General features: G+C 37.2%; 2 protein-coding genes and 1 non-coding gene across 6 annotated transcripts in view; 1 reads left to right on the top strand and 2 right to left on the bottom strand.

The window, feature by feature from the left end:
* The window catches only part of LOC111784364 (vacuolar protein sorting-associated protein 41 homolog), a 23,928-nt gene extending 8,454 nt beyond the window's left edge, over positions 1-15,474 (bottom strand). Inside the window, exons 1-15 of one of the 4 annotated variants that reach the window (XM_023665083.1) lie at positions 15,227-15,474; positions 14,506-14,617; positions 13,598-13,932; positions 9,358-9,627; positions 9,096-9,275; positions 7,620-7,883; positions 6,441-6,573; positions 6,263-6,353; positions 5,063-5,165; positions 3,686-3,789; positions 3,523-3,616; positions 3,271-3,426; positions 3,136-3,198; positions 2,968-3,033; positions 1,539-1,739 (exon numbers count right to left, since the gene is read on the bottom strand). In XM_023665083.1, the coding sequence (XP_023520851.1) occupies positions 1,539-1,739; positions 2,968-3,033; positions 3,136-3,198; positions 3,271-3,426; positions 3,523-3,616; positions 3,686-3,789; positions 5,063-5,165; positions 6,263-6,353; positions 6,441-6,573; positions 7,620-7,883; positions 9,096-9,275; positions 9,358-9,627; positions 13,598-13,855 (1,983 nt within the window). In that variant the 5' untranslated portion in view covers positions 13,856-13,932; positions 14,506-14,617; positions 15,227-15,474. The remainder of the gene's footprint in view (positions 1-1,538; positions 1,740-2,967; positions 3,034-3,135; positions 3,199-3,270; positions 3,427-3,522; positions 3,617-3,685; positions 3,790-5,062; positions 5,166-6,262; positions 6,354-6,440; positions 6,574-7,619; positions 7,884-9,095; positions 9,276-9,357; positions 9,628-13,597; positions 13,933-14,505; positions 14,618-15,226) is intronic. The other 3 variants (XM_023665084.1, XM_023665085.1, XM_023665086.1) reach the window with 3 other exon arrangements.
* Positions 15,475-16,120: 646 nt separating this feature from the next.
* Positions 16,121-16,194, top strand: TRNAR-ACG. Its single transcript has one exon. It is a non-coding gene; the product is annotated as a tRNA-Arg (tRNA).
* Positions 16,195-18,311: 2,117 nt separating this feature from the next.
* On the bottom strand, positions 18,312-19,650 carry LOC111784360 (60S ribosomal protein L34-like). Its single transcript, XM_023665079.1, has 4 exons — positions 19,491-19,650; positions 19,256-19,335; positions 18,720-18,829; positions 18,312-18,638 (listed from the first exon to the last, which is right to left on the bottom strand). Exons 1-4 carry the CDS (start codon positions 19,567-19,569, stop codon positions 18,545-18,547), a joined length of 363 nt encoding a protein of 120 aa, XP_023520847.1. The 5' UTR covers positions 19,570-19,650; the 3' UTR covers positions 18,312-18,544.
* Between the last annotated feature and the right edge of the window lie 1,268 nt (positions 19,651-20,918).

Below are 20,918 nucleotides of genomic sequence, written 5' to 3'. Positions count from 1 at the left end.
TTTTTTTTTTTTTTTTTTTTTTTTTTTTTTTTTTTTTTTTTTTTTTTTTTTTTTTTTTTTTTGTGTGTGTATGTGTGTGTATGAAGATTGTTCTGATGGAATGTTTATTGCTAGTAATCAGAACCATGAATACTAACATGACCTTCCTCCACAAAGAAGAAGGCCCGTGCATAATGCATCATCCCCATTTAGCTGCCAAACTGAAAGATGCTTCGGATGTCCTAACCGAAGACCCAAAATAATTCATAGGTAACAATTCAATCTTGAAGAAAAATGGAAGACTCCATACAAGAATTAAATGGCCACTGTTAGGTTGCTCTACATAAGGATAGTCAAATCTTTTCTGGAAGTCCAAATGTCCCAAAAGAATAATCAATCTTTTGTGGATCATGCTTAATGGTCATCTTAATACTTCAGAAGTTTTGCAAAGGAAAATGCATTCAAGTGTATTATGCCATCAGTTCGCTCTTTATGTTTTGTGGCTGGCGATTCCCTCAAACATGTGCTCTTCGGTTGTTGCTATTCCAAATTCTGCTGAAATTTTTTCGTTGTTCACATTTCACTTTGAGGAACAATGTTTTGCAACAAATTGCAGGCCTTTCTTTGAATTCCAAAGCTAATTTCCTTGGATTAAAGCTGATTTCTTTGGATTAATGCAGTTAAGGCTATTCTTTTCGAGCTTAGGTTGGAAAGAAAACAAAGGGTCTTTCACAACAAGCAACTTCCATGATTTGAAAGATTTGAAGCTGCCCAAGGCCTCTTCTTGGAGTTCTCTATCAAATCCTTTTGCTGAATTTTCTATTCAAGACATTTATCTCAACTGGAATGCTTTTTTATATCCTTCATAGTTCCTTCTTATGCTTTTTGGTTTTGGTTTGGTTCATCCAGTGTGGTTTTTGTTGTATCTGTTACTCAAAATGGTCTTTGACGTATTTGTTATTTCTTCTCTTTCATACGCTCCTTTTGGAGTTTGAATTTTTGAGCATTAGTCTCTTTTCATTATATCAGTGAAAAGTTCTATTTTTGTCTTTGGTTAAAAAAATGAATTAGGGGCTCTTTTGTTAAGATTGCATTGATTGTCGTTAAGAGTGGTGGGGATGTTTTCTTTGTATGTCTCCCTTAGTCAGCAGTGCAATCATTTCTTGAATCAACGGAAAGTATTCCTTGTCAAAAGAATAAATATGATGACGATAATAAAAATAAATGCTTATTTTTTCTATATTGACTCGTTTATTTAATTTCTCTTTTCCTGAGACTGATTGTGGATGTTCCATTTTTCTCTTTTTATTAATGTCTTAATGGCAACTGACTATGGAGCTGTTGATATGAACTTTTACTTCTTAAGTATGCATGTTTAATGCATGACATTATATGAATGTATGGTATGTGCCTTCTCAAATTAATGCTAGATGTAATTTTATTAATATCACTCGCAAATTTGTCACATCTCACATTAAGGTGGAGAGATTCATCATCAGCATGTGTGAAAACATGAGAACCAAGTCACTGAAAGATAACTTAATTTTAGTAGTTTGTACCTGAATATCATGGAAATCCTTTCCAGCATGTGGATTTACTTCAAATAAGGAGTGCAGATATAGGTGCATGAAATATCTGAAATCACACTTATCACCGGCTTTGAAAAGTTGTGAAACAACTTCGTTTGGAGGAATTAATTCCTTGTTCTGGATAAACAATGGAACTGCACGCTTGCAATCTAGCATCATGAGTTGAACAACCTACAAAAAGTGGGTGAAAATAGAAAGGCCGTCATACATTTTAAAATGAAAATAAATAGAACAGTTAACCAATGCGACAAGAATTGTAAAATTGTTCTCTCTAAAAACAAAATTTTTGAGCACCAACAATTTACTAAGGAAAAAAAAAAACTAAAGCACAGACCATATTACCAGACTCCAAAGCCAAACTCTCGAGTAAAATTGTTTTCAAAATTTTGGACAAGAAACAATGGTACAAATTACAATAAAAGGAAATGAAATCCACATCCAAAATTTAAAAAAAAAAAACCCTCCAATGGGATAAAAGTGAGCTCGTGTTATAATTATTGAAAGAGAAGGCGTGCTTACACCAAGTTATAAACAAAAAAAGACAGGTGCATAAAGAGTTTCAGTCATCTCTACTTGACTTGAAAATTTTCATGGTTTCGCTCATTACAGAGGACCAAATAAAGGCTATATTGCAGTGAAGCCGAAGGATCTTCTTTGAATGATTAAAAGGGTGATACATAAAGATCAAAGAAAGCCAATCTTTCATGTTGTTTGGTAGAACCACCGTCCATCCAAAGGATTATACAAACAAATGAATATAAATTTAAAACAGAAAAATAAATTTAAGAAAAAATTAAAATAAAAGAACTCTTAACAGATTTTTCAAGTGACAAGAAAAATAATTTTGAATCCTTCCTACAAATAATGTTTAAACAAAAGAAATTCAAAAACCATATAATATCAGCCCCTAAGAGTTCCATCACTTTGAGCTAATGTAAAAATTGATTTTTCTAATTAAGAGAATAAAAGTGATAAAGGAATGTGACAACATTATCAAGAATTGTTCATAGAACAATTCCATACAACCTCTTTTAATTAGAAGATTCTTCTTTTTTTTTTTTTTTCTTTTATATTTGTATGTAACCGCGGCAACTTGTACATATCTCAATTGATCTTACAAGCAAGTGCCTAAGCATAGTATATTTGATTGTCAAGAAAACTGGTAGGAGATTATATTGTAGGTAAGATGGTCACCATGATTTGAATCTATTCCCTTAAAGCTCTTTACTATTTTCACTGCCCCAATGACCACTCGCCAATTTATGATGGTTAGAAAATCCTATCTTCCAAGATGTGTTACCGGAAAACTGGTATTTTATAACATTACCACAAACTTAATTTCCTATTTGAAGAAAGCTACAAGTAAACTACAGGGTTGCCTAATCTTGAATTCTCATACCTTTTCACGAATGGCCTCATGTAGATTGTACTTCTCAATAAAGTCAAATATATCTGGCTTCAGAAGCTGAAAATAAGGGCAGAATAATTAAAAATATATTGATAAGGGAAAAGTAGTAAGATCGAGATCCAGTTATTTAACGGCGAGAGAGCACAAATCTGTACATACATCAGCATAAAGCAAAAAACCTTTCTCATACTGCCCATCTATGACGTACAGCTCAGCTAATGCCTGATGCAGGAAAGAAATTAGCTTACTGCAATACACTTTGTGTATAAAAATAACAGAAAAATAAATATTTACTTCTTTAAGAGCATCAGTCATAGAAGAAGTATTGAACTGAGGTTCTATGGCGGAGATAACAGGCAAGGCCGAATAAATCACTGGTGGCCAAGACTTAACAGTCGTTAATAGATCCTTATGAAACAATGGATTCGAAGCAAGAGCAACGAGAGCCACCTGAAATTACAAGGGAAAAAAAAGTGTCGTGTTCAAGTGGGTAATAAATAAATCTCTTAAAGAGAAAAATATTAGAGAAATTTTCTTCAGACTAACCTCATAGGCAGTATCACGCAATCTGGGGTTTTCTGTTGGTATATATGGAACCAGTACAGGAAGTTGACGCAAATGAGCAAAGTGGAAAACCCATCTGTACAAAACCGGTTTCTGTAGTTATGCCAGTCAATGAAGAATGGTATAAAGGCAATCAATTAATTACCTCTCCCACGCAGAAACAGAGCCTCGCAACAATTTGGGACACAAAGATGCAGCTTCAGCATATTTTCTCTCCACAATCAAGTGATCAAGATATCTAGACCCCACCTAAACTCGAGATGAACAAAAAAGTATTACTCTCTCTTTTCTTTTCTTTCTTTTTTTCTTTTTTTCCTTTTTCTTAGAAAGGCAGCAGAAATTTTTCATTGATAAAATAGAATTACACTTAAACTACGGGATCCAATCCAAATGATTATAATTAGCTGATAACTACAAAAAATTCGCCAAATAGACACTCATCAAGAAGCATTAAATCTCACTCCATCCCAAACCTCTTTTTGTGACCTCTCCACCCATCTATAAATTTTACTGTTTCTCCCGATCCACACTCCCGCAAGATAGCAAAATAACAAATAGCCACAATACCTTTCGTTCATCACAATAGGGCGAGTTTATTACAATCTCTTCAACAAAAACCAACAGTCCCTACTTGGCAACACAACTACTTCAAACAAACTAAAGCTCTGAGTCTAGAGGGAGTAAGCAAACTACCAAGATCCTCTTAAATCTGTTTAACGTCTACAAAGCAGACAACATTGTGGAAACCAAGGAAGAGTGTTGGTGGATACAATCCGGGGTGTTCACTCTACCATGTAAGACTTCTTATTCTCTTTCTTAGGGACTTAACCTTCCACAGAGAGGAGAACACTTAGGTCCCAAAATGGGAGAAGATGAACAAAGGGTGGAGAAAATGAGTGAGTAGAGAAGCCCCCAGACAGATTAGGATCCCAAGCTCACAAATCCCTTGTTCCTATGGCAACACCCACGAAAAACTTTCAAGATATGGCAAATAAGGCTTCCAAACACGAAATATATATATGTGTGTGTGTGTGTGTGTGTGTGTGTGTGTGTGTGTGTGTTTGTGTATTATACCGTTGGATAAGACTACCTTGATATTAGCAACAAATATTATACTGTTGGATGTTGAGGGCTTCTAGAAAGATTGAAATACCAGGGAAATTACAAAGGATGGATTTTTTTTATTTATTTATGAGAAATGGACCTAGATAAAAGTTGTCAAAGAAGAATAACAACCTAAGAAGGGCCTTAGGGATGAGGAAGGATCCTAAGCCTAGCAAGAGGAGTCATATAAAAGACCTCCACCAATCTAAAGATAGGGATAGAGGCAATATTGGGGCTTAATCCATATGTTACAATGACTGGATGCAAGCATCCCACTGGAACTGCGTGAGTATGCAATATTTCAAATGCAGATGAAGTCTTTATATGACAGAGAGAGCCAGGAGTTCTTTAAGAAAACGAAATAATGATATGTATGCATGCAAGGAAGAGGAGAAATAAATGGGCTGAAGGAAGGTACCTCGTCAAGGAGTTCACTTCTTCCTTGACCTGCTTCAACTGCTTCCAAAGCTTTTTCATGGAAGCCATGTTCAAGAAGCCAAGCAATATGATCTTCAGCATCCCTAAGAATGATTAAAACATGCAATCGTGAAATCAAACAGATGCAGTGTAAAAGATAAATGGTGTAGGTTTTTTCTCCTATTATTTAAAATGACATGGTGAATCTATTAGAAATGTTGCAGTTGAGAAGGATCGAATTACCAACATTTTAGAGATAGTGTACTACCATAATTTCCGGTTAAAAATCAACAAAAATGTTCCTTGTTTGGGACAAATCTTTTTGATAAGAAACAGAAATTATTTCATTGATGTATGAAATATATTACAAAAGGAAGACCTATCTTTGACTAGTTACAAAAAAAATACCTCCAATGGGTCAAGTATGTAAGCTATAATTACAAAAAGGTGGAGAAAGTTTACTTCAAGACAAAGCAAGAGAAGATGTAGCTCCATAAAATAATGAATGTTTTGTTGTTTATCTTTGATGACACGGCCATTTCTTCCTAGCCATAAGTTCCAGTAAAAAGAATACACGAAGGGGTTGTTTGGGGAGTGGGGTTGAATTGGGTTGGGAAGGGTTTAAAACCCAACGCCTTGTTTGGGTTGCTGATATAATAACTCGGGGTTTAATAACCCATCACCACCAATTTAAATAACCCAGCTCCACTAAGCTCTAAGCCCCACACGTTTCCCTCTCTCTCCTCTCTTCCAACTACGCGTCCTCCCTCCACTGGGATCCCAATTCTGTATTTGCTACCAAACACATATCTGAAAACATGAAATACAACTCACATATTTCATCGTACAATATCAAACCTCATAGAGCAACATATTTCAACTCACCTTTCAAAATATAAAACCTCATACAACATGTTGTTCGTTGAAATACGTTGAAATATGTAAAAAAAATTGGTATATTTAAATGAACTATTCGGCATCCTAACTTAGACTTAAAAAACAATTTTTTCAAACTTTCAAGATTGGAGGTGTAATGTGTATTAAAATAAACTTCTTTGGAATATTAAAATAAACATTTTGTCATTTTTGTTTCAGGAACAACTCTCAGTCATTTTTTTAGTATGGATACCCAAGAACTAATAATCATGTTGACAATCATTACAACCTCCCACTTACGAAACAACACAGATTAAAAACGAACCTGGGCTTCGCAATAACTATATCTTTTGGGGATACAACATAGTACAGAGGTTCATCACCAGCAGCCCACTGACCACCAGCATAGCTGCTGCCTACACTGACATAAATAAGTATTTGAACATTTAAGGCAATTTACCTTGTGCTAAAAAAATAACATTCATCCATAGATATAAATTAACCTGCGAAAGGAGCATGTGCAAGGGAATAGTCCTTTGCCTTGTAATGCTCGAAACCATGTACAGGTAGGGCATCAGTGGATAACTCATCATTGTTCCACGTCACAATACGAACTTCCGGTCTTTGGGCGTTTCCCTACTTGAAAGTGATTTTAAAAAGTAAGATTACAATAACGCAGCAAAGGGAGTAACCAGCAACTTCATGAAGAAAAATGAGTAAGCGATGCAATCATAAAATACAGAGCTCTGGTCATGCTTTTACATAAGAAACACATAAGAGGAAATATGAAATAGAAGACAAACAATAAACGACAGACAGTTTAAAAAATTGTTTACACTCACTTACATATACCATTCACTCAAGTACAGTTAGACAGAAGAAAGCAGGATATGTAACAAAATAATATACTCATTGATATAAAATGAAAAAGGCCTTTGGTTTCTCATGAAATTTGACAAACCATGCCACTAAACAACTACCAAGGAACTAATTCAAATAGGTTCGTCTCTGATTACAGAATCTGTGATACAAGCATAGCACAAGTTGTCTACTAAGCTCTCAATCATAGTACATGAGTACAATTGGAACTAACTAGAACAAGAAAAGTCACTAAAAATGTGATGTCCCACATTGGTTGGGGAGGAGAACAAAACACCTTTATAAGGGTGTAGAAACCTTCCCCTAGCAGACGCGTTTTAAGGCCTTGAGGGGAAGCCCGAAAGAGAAAGCCCAAGGAGGACAATATCTGCTAGTGGTGGGCCTGGGTCATTACAAATGGTATCAAAGCCAGACACCGGACGATATGCCAGCCTTCTCGCTGTTCCCCGAAGGGGGGTAGATACGAGGCGGTGTGCCAGTAAGGACACTGGGCCCCAAAGGGGTGTGGATTTGGGGGGGTCCCACATCAATTGGAGAAAGTAACGAGTGCCAGCGAGGACGCTAGGCCTCGAAGGGGGGTGGATTATGATGTCCCACATTGGTTGGGAAGGAGAACAAAATACCCTTTATAAGGGTGTGGAAACCTTCCCCTAGCAAACGCGTTTTAAAGCCTTGAGGGGAAACTGCTAGCGGTGGGCCTAGGTCGTTACAAAAAACTTGTACAAAAAATAAAATTAGAACACATTAAAAGCCTTGTGCTGGTAAGACTGGATAGATGTACATTCAGCTTGCCGTGAACGCACCTGACGGGAAGGAGCAGTTCTACTAAAATCTTTTTCACCTTCTTCCCCGGGAATATAAGCGAGAACAACCAGGAAATCCCCAAATGGAGCCATTCCTGTGATTAAATAGCTGGTTTGAAAAGATGCCACTATATCAACCCGGTTCATGCTAGACATTGGAACGAGCCTACTACTCTGTGTCCCATTGGCTGCTCTATTCTGATTTGTTCTAATTGATGCAATCTTCACTGATGTTCCCCAACCAATGACCAACAGAGTATCATCCTGAATGAACATTAGAGAAAATACAGTAAGAAATGATACTAAATAAAAGATAGTAAAGCTAATCCGATGCCGAGGAAAGCACCAAGTTATTTTTTCTATTCTATTGTAAAGAAAAAAGGTTCAATAGTCTGTTTATTAAATACCTAGGTTTTTTTCACAATTAAAATACAGGAAATAATTATCCATGTACATCATTTTTTCTTTTTAATCCTACCAACAGGGTTATTTTATTCTAAGAAAAAAAAAACGTTAATTACAAGTATTTTATTACTAGAAAATGAATAGTTGGGAGGAGAACATAGTCATTTTTTCAGTCCCAATGAACTAAATGTAGCTATTTGTAATTAATTGTTGATGAACAATACTGATCTTTAGTCTGGTACTATGTAATAATAATATATATGCATCGATAAACAAGAAACAAACTTCTTATTGATATTTGAAAAGTTCCACTGGCGTTCAAGAACAAGAAGTTCTTTAGACATATACAAATCTTTCCTCGAACTAGAACCTCAAAAGACCAGAATTTAATTATAAAAAAAAGCACCCCAAATACAACTTACGGTATTAGCAAGAAAATCAGAAAACTGTAAACTTCTGCATAAAAATGCGGCTATTGTTTCTGTTTGTGACGTGGCTTGATATGAAACCCCATCTTTTGAAAATAAGGAAGGAAATGAGGAGGAGATTGTAGACAGTGCAGTTATTTAGCTTCGAGATGGCGACCCTTGTCTAAAATATTTTATGTCATAGTTATCAATTTTCCTTTTTTACAAGCCTTAAAAAAGATAGCATCATAGCAATTTTATGTGAATTCATACATATATATCTATCCATATATACATATATACATGTGTGTGTGTGTGTGTGTGTATATGTATATATGTATGTATATGTAAGTATATGTATGTATATGTATGTATATGTATGTATATGCATGTATATGTATGTATATGCATGTATATGTATGTATATGTATATATGCCATGTATGTACACAAATGGGCGGCATTCTTGTAAATTCCTTTCTTTATTTTCTAGAGGATGCCTCAAGCTCCCTCATGATTTTTTTAATTTCTAAATACAATTTCATTTGTTAAAAAAAATGGGGGCGGTAGCTACTGCAGCCCTCAAGCACCTGCAGTAGCATCCACTTTAGTTACTTTCTTGATACAGTACAGTATGGCAACAGCATCATGAAACTTTAACAAACCTGCCAGACTAACTGAGGGAGCAAAAGTTCAGGACGTGGACTTCCTCTCGGTCTTTCAATAAATGTAATTCGCTGATCATTTGCAGCATCATAAACCTTAACGCCAGCATCATTTGCCCAAGCAATAAGGCTTGTTCTCCATTTCACTGCATGTATTGGACCTTCACCAGAATGCAAGACCTGAAAATGTAAGCAAACTTAGCAAGTCTGATACAATACATATTTTCTCAACAGAGTGAAAAAACAAAAAAATCTTAAGAACCTGGTCTTTAAATCCTAGCCATTTCTTTGAATTCAAATATAAATGGCCCGCTAGACCACCTGCTGCAAATCTTCTTGAAGTTTTCTTTGCATAGTCTGGGTCCAATGCAATTGCCTTCATAGGGCGATGATACTCAAACCTCATTTTCTCATCAGTGAATAGACTATTTATTACAACGGAACCATCATCCGAACAGCTTCCTACATATTCACCTTCTGTATCAAAGCTGAGATCGTTGACTACAGCAGTATGAGCAGGGAATTCCTTGACCTATGAAAATTAAAATCGAGCATGATTAGCTCGTGTGCTAATAATCTATCAGCCACCAATGAATACTTTCCATTCTGATGCCCAATCAAATGTAAAATCACGTGTACATCTTAACCACAAAAAGTCAGTGTGATGATTCATAGATTTTGTTCTTTACCACAAAGTATAATCTGATGATGGATAATTGAGAAGCAGCAAGTACAGATAGGAATAGGAGACATTGTAAAATCGCAGCGCAGGTTTTTAAGACAGTATCTAATTTGGTAGCACAAAATTGAGCCACATCCATGAACGAACTATCATAATCTCAAATTTTGCACAACTCAGAACTGAAGCCAATCGCAAACCCAATTCCCAAAAGAGAAAACTTCAAATTTTTCCATCGTATCATGGCTACAAAGAAACGAAAGAGTACCATCATGGAAATTCTATCCACACAAGGCAGAAGATTAGTAAACAAAGAAGAAGTTGTATCAGAATTTGTGTCCTTTTACACGTCCTTATACACAAAGGACAATGCCCTCTGTGAATTTCCTCACGATCTTGACTAGAGTCCTATTGATCAACAGCAAGCTGCCTCCCTCGAGGTCGTTTTCACTGAAGAAGAGGTGGGGAAGACGCTTCAGCACCTGGACTCCGACAAAACTCCAGGACCAGATGGTTCTACCTTAGAATTCTTCCAGAAATGCTGGAACTTTATGAGAGCTGATATCATGAGAGTATTCCATGATTTTTTTCGAAAACGGAGTTATTAATGGCAACCTGAATGAAACATACATATGTTGGATCTCAAAGAAACTAGATGTTCGCACTGTTGCAACATTTCGTCCCATAAGCCTCACGACCGGTCTATATAAAATCATAGCAAGGGTATTATCAGAACGCCTTAAAAAGTTCTCCCCTTCACAATAACTGGGCAACAAACAGCTTTTGTTGAGGGGTGACAAATTCTTGATGCATCCCTCATGGCCAACGAACTCATTGACAAATGGGAAAGAAAGAAGCAAAAAGGTGTAATCATTAAGCTTGACATGGAAAAGGCCTTCAACAAGGTTTATTGGACTTTCCTCAAAAACATTCTTGTGGCAAAAGGCTTTGGCCCAAAATGGCGAAGGTGGATTAAAGGATGCATCTCATCCACAAACTTCTCCACCATCATCAATGAAAGACTGAGAGGGAAGATTTATGCCACACGGGGCCTGAGATATGGAGATCCACTATCCCCTTTTCTCTTCATCATGGTAATGGCTGTCTCAGTATCGCCTACTGACAAAAGCAGAACACGAAGAGCAGATAAAAGGTTTTCAGATTGGTAATGAAGGCTTGAGCATAAACCACCTTCAGTTCGCAGATGACACAATCCTCTTTTCTGATTTGGTGAATGCCTCTTCCATAAAAAACATGATTGAGACGGTAAAAACCTTCGAACGATTCTCTAAACAAAATATCAATCTCCAAAAAACAGAAATCATGGGCATCAATATTAGCATATATGGTTGTAAAAAGGGAGAATAGCCGAATATGTACCTAGGACTACCTCTAAAAGGAAATCACACATCNTCCCCTTCACAATAACTGGGCAACAAACAGCTTTTGTTGAGGGGTGACAAATTCTTGATGCATCCCTCATGGCCAACGAACTCATTGACAAATGGGAAAGAAAGAAGCAAAAAGGTGTAATCATTAAGCTTGACATGGAAAAGGCCTTCAACAAGGTTTATTGGACTTTCCTCAAAAACATTCTTGTGGCAAAAGGCTTTGGCCCAAAATGGCGAAGGTGGATTAAAGGATGCATCTCATCCACAAACTTCTCCACCATCATCAATGAAAGACTGAGAGGGAAGATTTATGCCACACGGGGCCTGAGATATGGAGATCCACTATCCCCTTTTCTCTTCATCATGGTAATGGCTGTCTCAGTATCGCCTACTGACAAAAGCAGAACACGAAGAGCAGATAAAAGGTTTTCAGATTGGTAATGAAGGCTTGAGCATAAACCACCTTCAGTTCGCAGATGACACAATCCTCTTTTCTGATTTGGTGAATGCCTCTTCCATAAAAAACATGATTGAGACGGTAAAAACCTTCGAACGATTCTCTAAACAAAATATCAATCTCCAAAAAACAGAAATCATGGGCATCAATATTAGCATATATGGTTGTAAAAAGGGAGAATAGCCGAATATGTACCTAGGACTACCTCTAAAAGGAAATCACACATCCTTTTCCTTCTGGAAGATTATTATTGAGAAAATAGAAAGAAGGTTGTCAACATGGTCATCACGTTATACTTCAAAAGGCGGAAGACTTACCCTAATACAAACCACATTATCCAACCTCCCTACTTATTACATGTCTCTATTTGAAATGTCACAAAAAGTGGCCACGGATATAGAAAGACTTTTCAGAAATTACTTGTGGAAAGATGGTGCACACCTTGTTCGTTGGAATATTATACTTCAAAAGGCGGAAGACTTACCCTAATATAAGCCACATTATCCAACCTCCCTACTTACTTCATGTCTCTATTTGAAATGCCATAAAAAGTGGCCGCGGATATAGAAAGACTTCTCATAAATTACTTGTGGAAAGGTGGCGCACACCTTGTTCGTTAGAATATTATAAACCTCCCAACAGAAAAGGGAGTCATCGGTCTTCTCTCGATAAGGAAGAAGAACACAACTCTCCTCGCCAAATGGATATGGAGATATCATCATGAAGAAAAGGCCTTATGGCGAAATCTTATAAAGGCTAAATATACTCCTACATCAAACAAAGATCATCCTCCTCCATCTTCTACAAAAGGGTCTTGGAAGTACATAAAGAAACATCAAAATCTCATCACCAACCGAACTCGCCATAATGTGGGGAATGGGGGAAGCACATCATTTTGGACCGACCCATGGATTGAAAAAACCACGCTAGCCTTGAAGTATCCACTTTTGTACAAGCTCTCTCATAGCAAAAAAGCCACGATTAAAGAAACGTGGAATGTTGTCAACAAATTTTGGGACCTGAAGCTTGGTAGAAATCTAAAGGATAATGAAGCAACAGATTGGGCCGAATTAGGCCTTGTGCCCCTGTGATATTGTCAAACAAAGAAGACTCACTAACTTGGGGTCCTTTCTACAAAATCCTTGATGATGGACATGGGGAAAAAATAGAAGCNCGAAGGTGGATTAAAGGATGCATCTCATCCACAAACTTCTCCACCATCATCAATGAAAGACTGAGAGGGAAGATTTATGCCACACGGGGCCTGAGATATGGAGATCCACTATCCCCTTTTCTCTTCATCATGGTAATGGCTGTCTCAGTATCGCCTACTGACAAAAGCAGAACACGAAGANAAGTTCTTCCTTTGGGAAATAGCGCATAAAGCCATCAGCACAATTGACAATCTTCAAAAAATAATGTCTTACATCACTCGCTCTCCAAATTGGTGTCCACTATGCAAGAAAGAAAACGAATCACAAAGTCACTTGTTTATGCAATGCACATACACTCAGAAATTCTGGACAACGATTCTTAATATTTCGGAAGGCATCTCACATTTCCTAGGGAGGTAAAGGATTTTTTGGATATGGCCTTAACATACCACCCTTTCAAGAACGCAAAAGCCCTATTATGGAAAAACCTCATCATGGCTTTCTTTTGAAATCTGTAGAAAGAAAGAAATCAGAGAATATTTGCAAAAACGACACAGACCTATACAAAACTTTTTGACAATGTTGTTTACCAAGCTATAACTTGGTCTAAACTGTCTAATATTTTTACTTCCTATAGTTATACCTCCCTCATAGAAAATTGGGAAGGTCTTTTGTAAACACCATGGATTATACATCCCTCTTGTAAATTTCACTCATCAATGAAATTGTTTCTAAAAAAAAAAAAAAAAAAAAAAAAAAATCCCAAATGAGAAAAAATAATTAGTCAAATTTCAGCACCAATTTAAACAAAAGAAGCCAACCTGATTCCCCAGAAAATCGAGAATATGAATGGTACCGGCATGAGTCCCAAGCGCGATCATCCGCTCAGCAACGGCGAGGCATGAAGCGGCATCACTAGCGAGCAGCGAAGGTACACTTCCTCCCATTCTCTGATACTTGAGCCTCGGCTCCATCTCATCATCAGCTATTTCTTCTTCTTCTTCCTCCTCATCTTCCTCCTCTTCCTCCTCCCTCTCATCATCACCTTCGACACTGTTTTCCGATAGAATGGGAGCCATTGTGATGTACGTCCGATTCAGATTGTCTCGGTTCGTCACAGGAGGAAAGTTGGAGTAAATGATTGAAGTGTGGACCACTGCAAGAAAGTTGACAATTTTCAAAGGCTACAACCTTCAAAAAGGTAATGAATGAACCTTAGATATATCTTTTTTGAAAGGCTAATTCAACCTCTAAAATGTGTTGAAATAGATCCCGTCAAAAATCTCTTCAGGGGTTCATTAACCTTAAAAAATCAATATTTTGTGAAGGTAACACGTTCGTCTACAATTGCCAAATTGTGGACTGATAAAATAACTTTTAGACGAAATATTTTCCAAAGGATTTTATTATCTGCATGCAAAGGTTGTAATGTTATTCTTTATCAACGATTTTCTTTGGAAAAAAGTATATCTAGTTGCCCAAAGTAATTCATTTCTGAGGACTTGTTGAACCTTTGAAATATCCTATAGTAAGATTATTCATTTTATCATAAGAGTTTAATTGAATTCAAATCATGGAAATTACTTAAAAATCCCATAACCACGTAATTTTCAATACTCAAGACGTATGTTGAATCACATCAACACAATTTTAGAACGTATTGGACTGGCTACCAAAATTAAAATTGGCAAGTTCTAATTTTGATTTAGTAATGGAATTGAGTACTAACCTAGATGTGTAAAGGAAATGAACAAACGAAATAACTGCCTCCTAGGGGGCACTGAGAATTTGAATCACTTTCTCGAAGCTCTAGCGCTTTCATTCTCCGGCAATGATGTTTTCTGGTACGGATGAAACAAAGGCCCATAATTGAAATTGATTCAATGGAAGCACGAAAACCCAACCCAATGCAAATTCAAGAAAATTGCAGACGATTAATTGAAAAAAAGGAAGCTCCCTTCCCGGATGGGTGGAATCCTAATCCATTAGATCTAATTGCAATCAACCGACACTAAGGCAAAACTTCTTTGTTGATCATTCAATGCGATATATTACAGTTTTAACTATTTTAGTTAGCTAACCAGTTTATTTCTCTGTGCAATGCCTACATTTAAACATCGGTGTTAGACATTTTTCCAAGAGATACAGAAAATTGGAACACTTTCTATAGTTCTTACAAGTTACGATACATTTATAGAGAAACCGCCAATTCAGAGAAAGCCACAACCAAAAAGGAAACAACAAACATTTATTAATCACTCAAAGAATCTATTTAATCGAACTCTCGTAGTTTTGTAAATTTCACACGTTATCNAAAATCGCTTCTGTATACTACAAAAGGAACCAACCCATCACTATTTAAATGCAGAGAGATCACCAAGAGATGCAACACCAAGATTATGAATTAAAAACAGAACAAGGATACCAATCGGAAAACAATCAATACTGACCTCACCTCCGATTCGAGTCAAAACAATCCACCTCCGATCGAGAATATAAAAAGAGACGGCGAATCAGGCATTTGAGAGGAGAGAGAAACCTTCAGAGGCTGGAATGAAACAATCGCGGTGGAGGCAGACGGCAGCGCCGGCGATCGAGGCAATCACTGTGGAGACGGAGGGGACAGCAACGATTCGAGGCAATAACAATGGAGGGAGAGAGAAAGTTAAAGCGATGGCCTAATAGTAAAATTAATTTTATTTTCAAACCATTTTTTATGAGCCAAAATTATATTATTTTAACTCAAAAAAGATTATGTACTTTAAGGTCTAATCTACACGGTATGATATTGTCCACTTTAATAATAAGGTCTCGTATCTTTGTTTTGAGATTCTCTAAAACGCCTATGGCGGGACTTTCATCCAACAGCTCCCCTTAATCGAGGCTTGACTCTTTTTCTTTTAAAGTTTTAGTAATTTTTTACTATGCCTTTGAGGAGCCTCGACTCCTTTTCTTTTGGAGTCCTTTGTTCGACATTTGAGGATTCTATTGACATTGCTAAGTTTAGGGCATGGCTCTAATACCAGACGAACACAACTCTCCACAATGGTATGAAATTATTCACTTTGAGCATAAGCTCTCATGGCTTTGCTTTGGGCTTCCCAAGAGGCTTCATACCAACAGAGAGAGTATTCCTTAATTATAAACTCATGATCATTCCAAAAGGCCTCAGGGTAATGGAAAGAGTATTCCTTGATTATAAACCCATGATCATTCCCTAAATTAGCCTTAGAGAGAGAGAGGCGTTTTCACATCTTCTTAACCTGAAATGGCAAATGGCTGGGGAGAGGAAAGGTTCCTTTTTTTAGGGTACCCCCGGGAACAGATCCAGTGGAGACGGGGTGGGGCCTGTAGCTCAGAGGATTAGAGCACGTGGCTACGAACCACGGTGTCGGGGGTTCGAATCCCTCTTCGCCCACAACCGGCCAAAAAGGGGAAGGACTTTTCTCTCTGGAGGTAGGAAAATCATGATCGGGAGAGCGGACTGGAACTTTCATCCCACTTACATTACAATAATATTTGCTCTCTAATTTTATCTCTTTTTACCTACTTCTAGTTGTTTTATAATTACTGTTTGTAACCCATGAAGCGAAGAAGCCCGAAGCCCACCAGCCTGCATACAGCAAATGTTAAGCCCAAACAATCTAGGTCCACGAACCCCCCGGTGCCTAGCTGCCTCGGCGCGCGTCCAAGCCATCACCCAACAACCGTCTCGTCCGTGCGGCGACATGCAATTCCTTAAGCCAGCCATCTGCATGTGGCTTGTGGTTGGCTCTACCTAGCCAATCCCCCTAACCGCCTCCTCGTGTTAGCTCGGAAACTCCGATTGACTCTATTCAGCTCGGTTTGACTTCAATTGGCTTAATTGGCTAGCTTTGCCTATTTTGGACCTTTTTAAAAGTGTTTTGGATCTAATTAAGGCCGACAAAGGTTATTTTAGCTACTATTTTAATCGATTAATTAAGATTATGTCTCGATATTTTGGGTTGATTTTAGGATAATTGAGTTGTATTAGCCCTACGAATAGATTCTAAGATCAATTGCAAAATTCATTTGAACGTCGGGTGAAATTGAACTTTATTAAGGTTGAGCTTAGGAGATGAATAGATTCTAAGATCAATTACAAAATTTATTTGAATGTCGGGGTGAAATTGAACTTTGTTAAGGTTAAACTTAGGAGATGGCTAGTTTACGAATACCTAAGATCATCCTTTATTACGGTTGAGCTTAGGAGATGAATAAATTCTAAGATCAATTGCAAAATTTGTTTGAATGTCGGGGTGAAATTGAACTTTGTTAAGGTTAAGCTTAGGAGATGGCTAGTTTGAATTGAGCTTATAGTGTAAATGAACTTTATGGTTGGATTGTTTACCATGTTTACCATCTAGGTGGGATGAAATTATCTGAATAACACATGGCTTATGGCATTTATATTAATGTTAACAATTTTTTGTGATAATGTATGGTGCACATGATTTATGGCTTATGGCATTTATATTGATGTTAACAATTTTTTATGATAATGTAGGGTGTACATGATTTATATTCTAGCTAGTATGTATGTTGAGTATGTATACACCATAATGTAATAAAATGTACTATCAATATGATGGAAATGTACTATCAATATGATTTGAAATGTCATGACTGTAGTCCGTCTCACAAGATATTTAAATCATGTTATGTATTAAAGTCTAAATCATGCAGAACCGCATGCCTATTATCCAGTTATGTAATGTACATACGCGTACACCCACATTATTATTTACATTATTTTGTTGGTTTTCAAGAGGGTAAGCGTACGCTTGCCCATAGTCAAATCAAAAGAGTACATTATTAATGAGCTCGCCTAATGAGTCCACGTGCATGTACATGGACCATGTGTAGAGAAGAAATATGTATCCAACCCTATCTAAGTAAAAAAGTAGAGCACAAGGAACAATCGTAGGTCTCAATGCTCATGATACATGTTGCTCATGATACATGTTGCATGTGAATACATTTCCCGACTTTAATAGCAAGGTTAGTCAGCAAGCCAAAACTTCATTGGAAAAATTCATGCTTGAAAGATCTTTGAGGGAATCAAGGGTTGAAAGAACTAAGCCTATATAATTTTTGGACAAAAATTCTCAATATTTACGAATGGCATCTCACTTATAACAAAGAACTAAGCTATCTATCACGAGGATGCATTCCATAATCATAACTTTAGCTACACTTCTTCATCGAAGCACATGAGAGCGGGAGTTGAGTTTCATCCTAAATTTCAAGATAGTGAAAATACCTATGGAGCTTAAAAAGCTCTAATGAGATTCATGTCCTCGCTTCTCAAACCATTCACACCACTCAATGGTATCGTCATGCTCTTGGCAACCTCTGTAGAATTATCTTTCAACCATGTTAACTTAGGCTATTTGGCAAGAACATAGACGTGGTTGCGGAAAATACACACAAAAACACCAAAGTAAGCACATGACGAAACCAAGCTTACATGAAAAATGCAGAAGAGCGTGCTAAAGGATGAGGGAGAATAAAGCAACACAACTCGTACCATATTCTTGATGCGTGCAGGTAAATGAAGCATAATCAGCATAAACAAGAGTGATAAACTGATTAATTCTTGCAGAAGAAACTTGGAACGACTAATGCAACTGAAAGAATACAACGCTAATTCCAAATCATTTAAATTAAAAAGTCATTGATCCAAGTCAAAATTTGCATTCAGCATATATAAAATGGAAAAGGGTTTGTGCTTTTAACCCAGCATTCTAACTCTTGGAGGCAAGCTTTTCCTTTGCCTTCTGGATCTTCAAAACCTTTTTCACAATCTTTTGCTCTTCAACCAAAAAAGCCCTTATAATCCTACAAAATCAAAAAAGTTTTTCAGGAATGTTCAAGGAGCCGTCTATAATGAGATAGCAATGTAGTGATGCATAAACACACCTTTCCCTAACAGCACCTCCAGACAGTACACCACCATAGGCGCGGTTGACAGTCCTACGGTTCCTAGCCAGCCTAGACCTCTTGTATTCAGCAGGCCTTAAGTGAGGAATCTGTTAAAAAAAACCATAATTGAACCAGATATCAGCAATCAACCAGATAGAAATATTGTTGAGAAATTCTATGTGCCAGTTCTAAAATTCAACCTCATAATTCGATCAAAATAAAGACCGTGAGTTTCTAGACAATAAAGGAAATGCAAAAACAACAAGAACAATGCTGCCCGTAAGCCGACAAATTATGCAGAACATCCGCAAAAGAACTGGTACATAAGGTACGAGGAGCTCGCAAACCAACCAGCCAAAACTTATAAAACAAAGTGGTACATAGAACATAAGGACAGTGATCTAACCTATAGAACAGCAGAATACCCAATACTATAAAACACGAAACCAAAAAAGGTGTCAAAATCTAATTCTACAGCTCTGAAGCAACTTGTTTGATGAAAACAAAAAGAAAAAGAATAGAAATATACGCACTCCTTGAATTCTTTTTCCAGTGACAGGGCATTTAGGACCACTAGCCCTCTTCTTCGTGGTCTGGTACACAAGCTTTCCACCTAAGAATCAAGCCACACACCATCGATTAAGCAAGTGAGACCAGATCTTGCAAACAAATTCAGATGCGTAAGAGAAATTCATCAAAACAGCGAATGATGAGAGATGTAATCCGGAGAAGGCTTCGAGACACGGATGAAGAACAGTGTCTGATTACCGGGAGTTTTGACGACGCGGTGCTGGTTGGACTTTGTGGCATAGCTGTGCCGCTTACGGTAAGTGAGACGCTGGACCATCTTCTCCGCTCGTCGGAATCCTCTAAACCTGTTGCTGGAGAATTGTAAGACTGAAACAAAAGAATATCGGTATATTAGGGTATTTCAGTCTTCGATGCCCTAGATCTGACGGCTGACTGGCGTTTGTATCAACGCTCACGATCGCATGTTGTTTTAGCAAGGTTAGTTTAAAGTTTTTAGGGGAAAAGTAGACTTTTTATATATATATATATATTGTTCTCCTTATTTTAAAAAGTAAAATAAATTAAAATAAATTACAATTTATTTTTCATAAAAATGAAATCTAAATATTTTTCTCTCCTAAAATAAAATAGTCCCTAAAATAAAAATATAAAAGAATAAAAAAATCGTTCTATCGTCATTTGTTCACAGTCATTTGTTCGCGTGTGATTGCACTCTTGAAGGCATCTTCTTCTCTATTAATGCACATTTGTAGTGACGACGAACAATGAGCACAAAACAGCCAGCGACAAGATTTAATAAGATTCAAATCCACACGTGATCTTCTTCTTTAATGTTGGTAAACTTTAGGGAGCGACATCTCTCGGAACCAAGACCAGTGACACTTCACATACGAGCAATATAACATGTGGAGACCTGGTCATTGATCCATTTTCTACCATTGTAATTCACATACCCTCCCACAGTGATTTTTGGGCTGAGAGATGACTTTCAGCGATGACCTTACACCTCAAACAACCTCACATTTCGGCTGATTGAGCTTGGGTCTAATATGCTCGGACTCTTTTCTACTAGTTTCAACTCTTTAAAAGTGTTTAGGATTAGTATGACAGGGGAGCCAATTCCCACCGTAGAATTCTAATTTATGATTGTGACACTCCTTAGTTAGAACTAAACTTTAGAGAGCACTGTTAAACTAGTATTAAGAGGTCGTAGTAGCTTCGGCAGAGAGCAGCATTAAGCTAGTATCAAAGGGTCATAGTTGCTTCAGTCTAGGCCAACCAAGTAAGTGGCTCTACTATCCGTTTGGTTGGAAAATTTATTTTATGTATGATGACACGTGCCCAATGGCTCTACACGTGTCCTTTGTGTGATATGCTTTGATATGTGATGTTATGTTATGTATCGCTATATGATATGCCAAATAATATTATGGTATAAATGAAATATTATGTTATGTTACGATAATCTGTGTTATGTTATGAGATGTCATGAAGTACTATTGTAACGACCCAAGCACATCGCTAGCAGATATTTGTCCTTTTGGACTTTTCCTTTCAGGCTTCCCCTTAGCTTTAAAACGCGTCTACTAGGGGAAGGTTTCCACACCCTCATAAAGGTTGTTTTGTTCTCCTCCCCAACCAATGTGGGACATCACTATTGGGGGG

This window comes from Cucurbita pepo, unplaced genomic scaffold (assembly GCF_002806865.2).
Source record: "Cucurbita pepo subsp. pepo cultivar mu-cu-16 unplaced genomic scaffold, ASM280686v2 Cp4.1_scaffold000192, whole genome shotgun sequence".
NCBI classification, from domain to species: Eukaryota; Viridiplantae; Streptophyta; class Magnoliopsida; order Cucurbitales; family Cucurbitaceae; genus Cucurbita; species Cucurbita pepo.
Note: the sequence above shows the minus strand (reverse complement) of the source record. Positions and strands in the feature narration are given on the sequence as shown.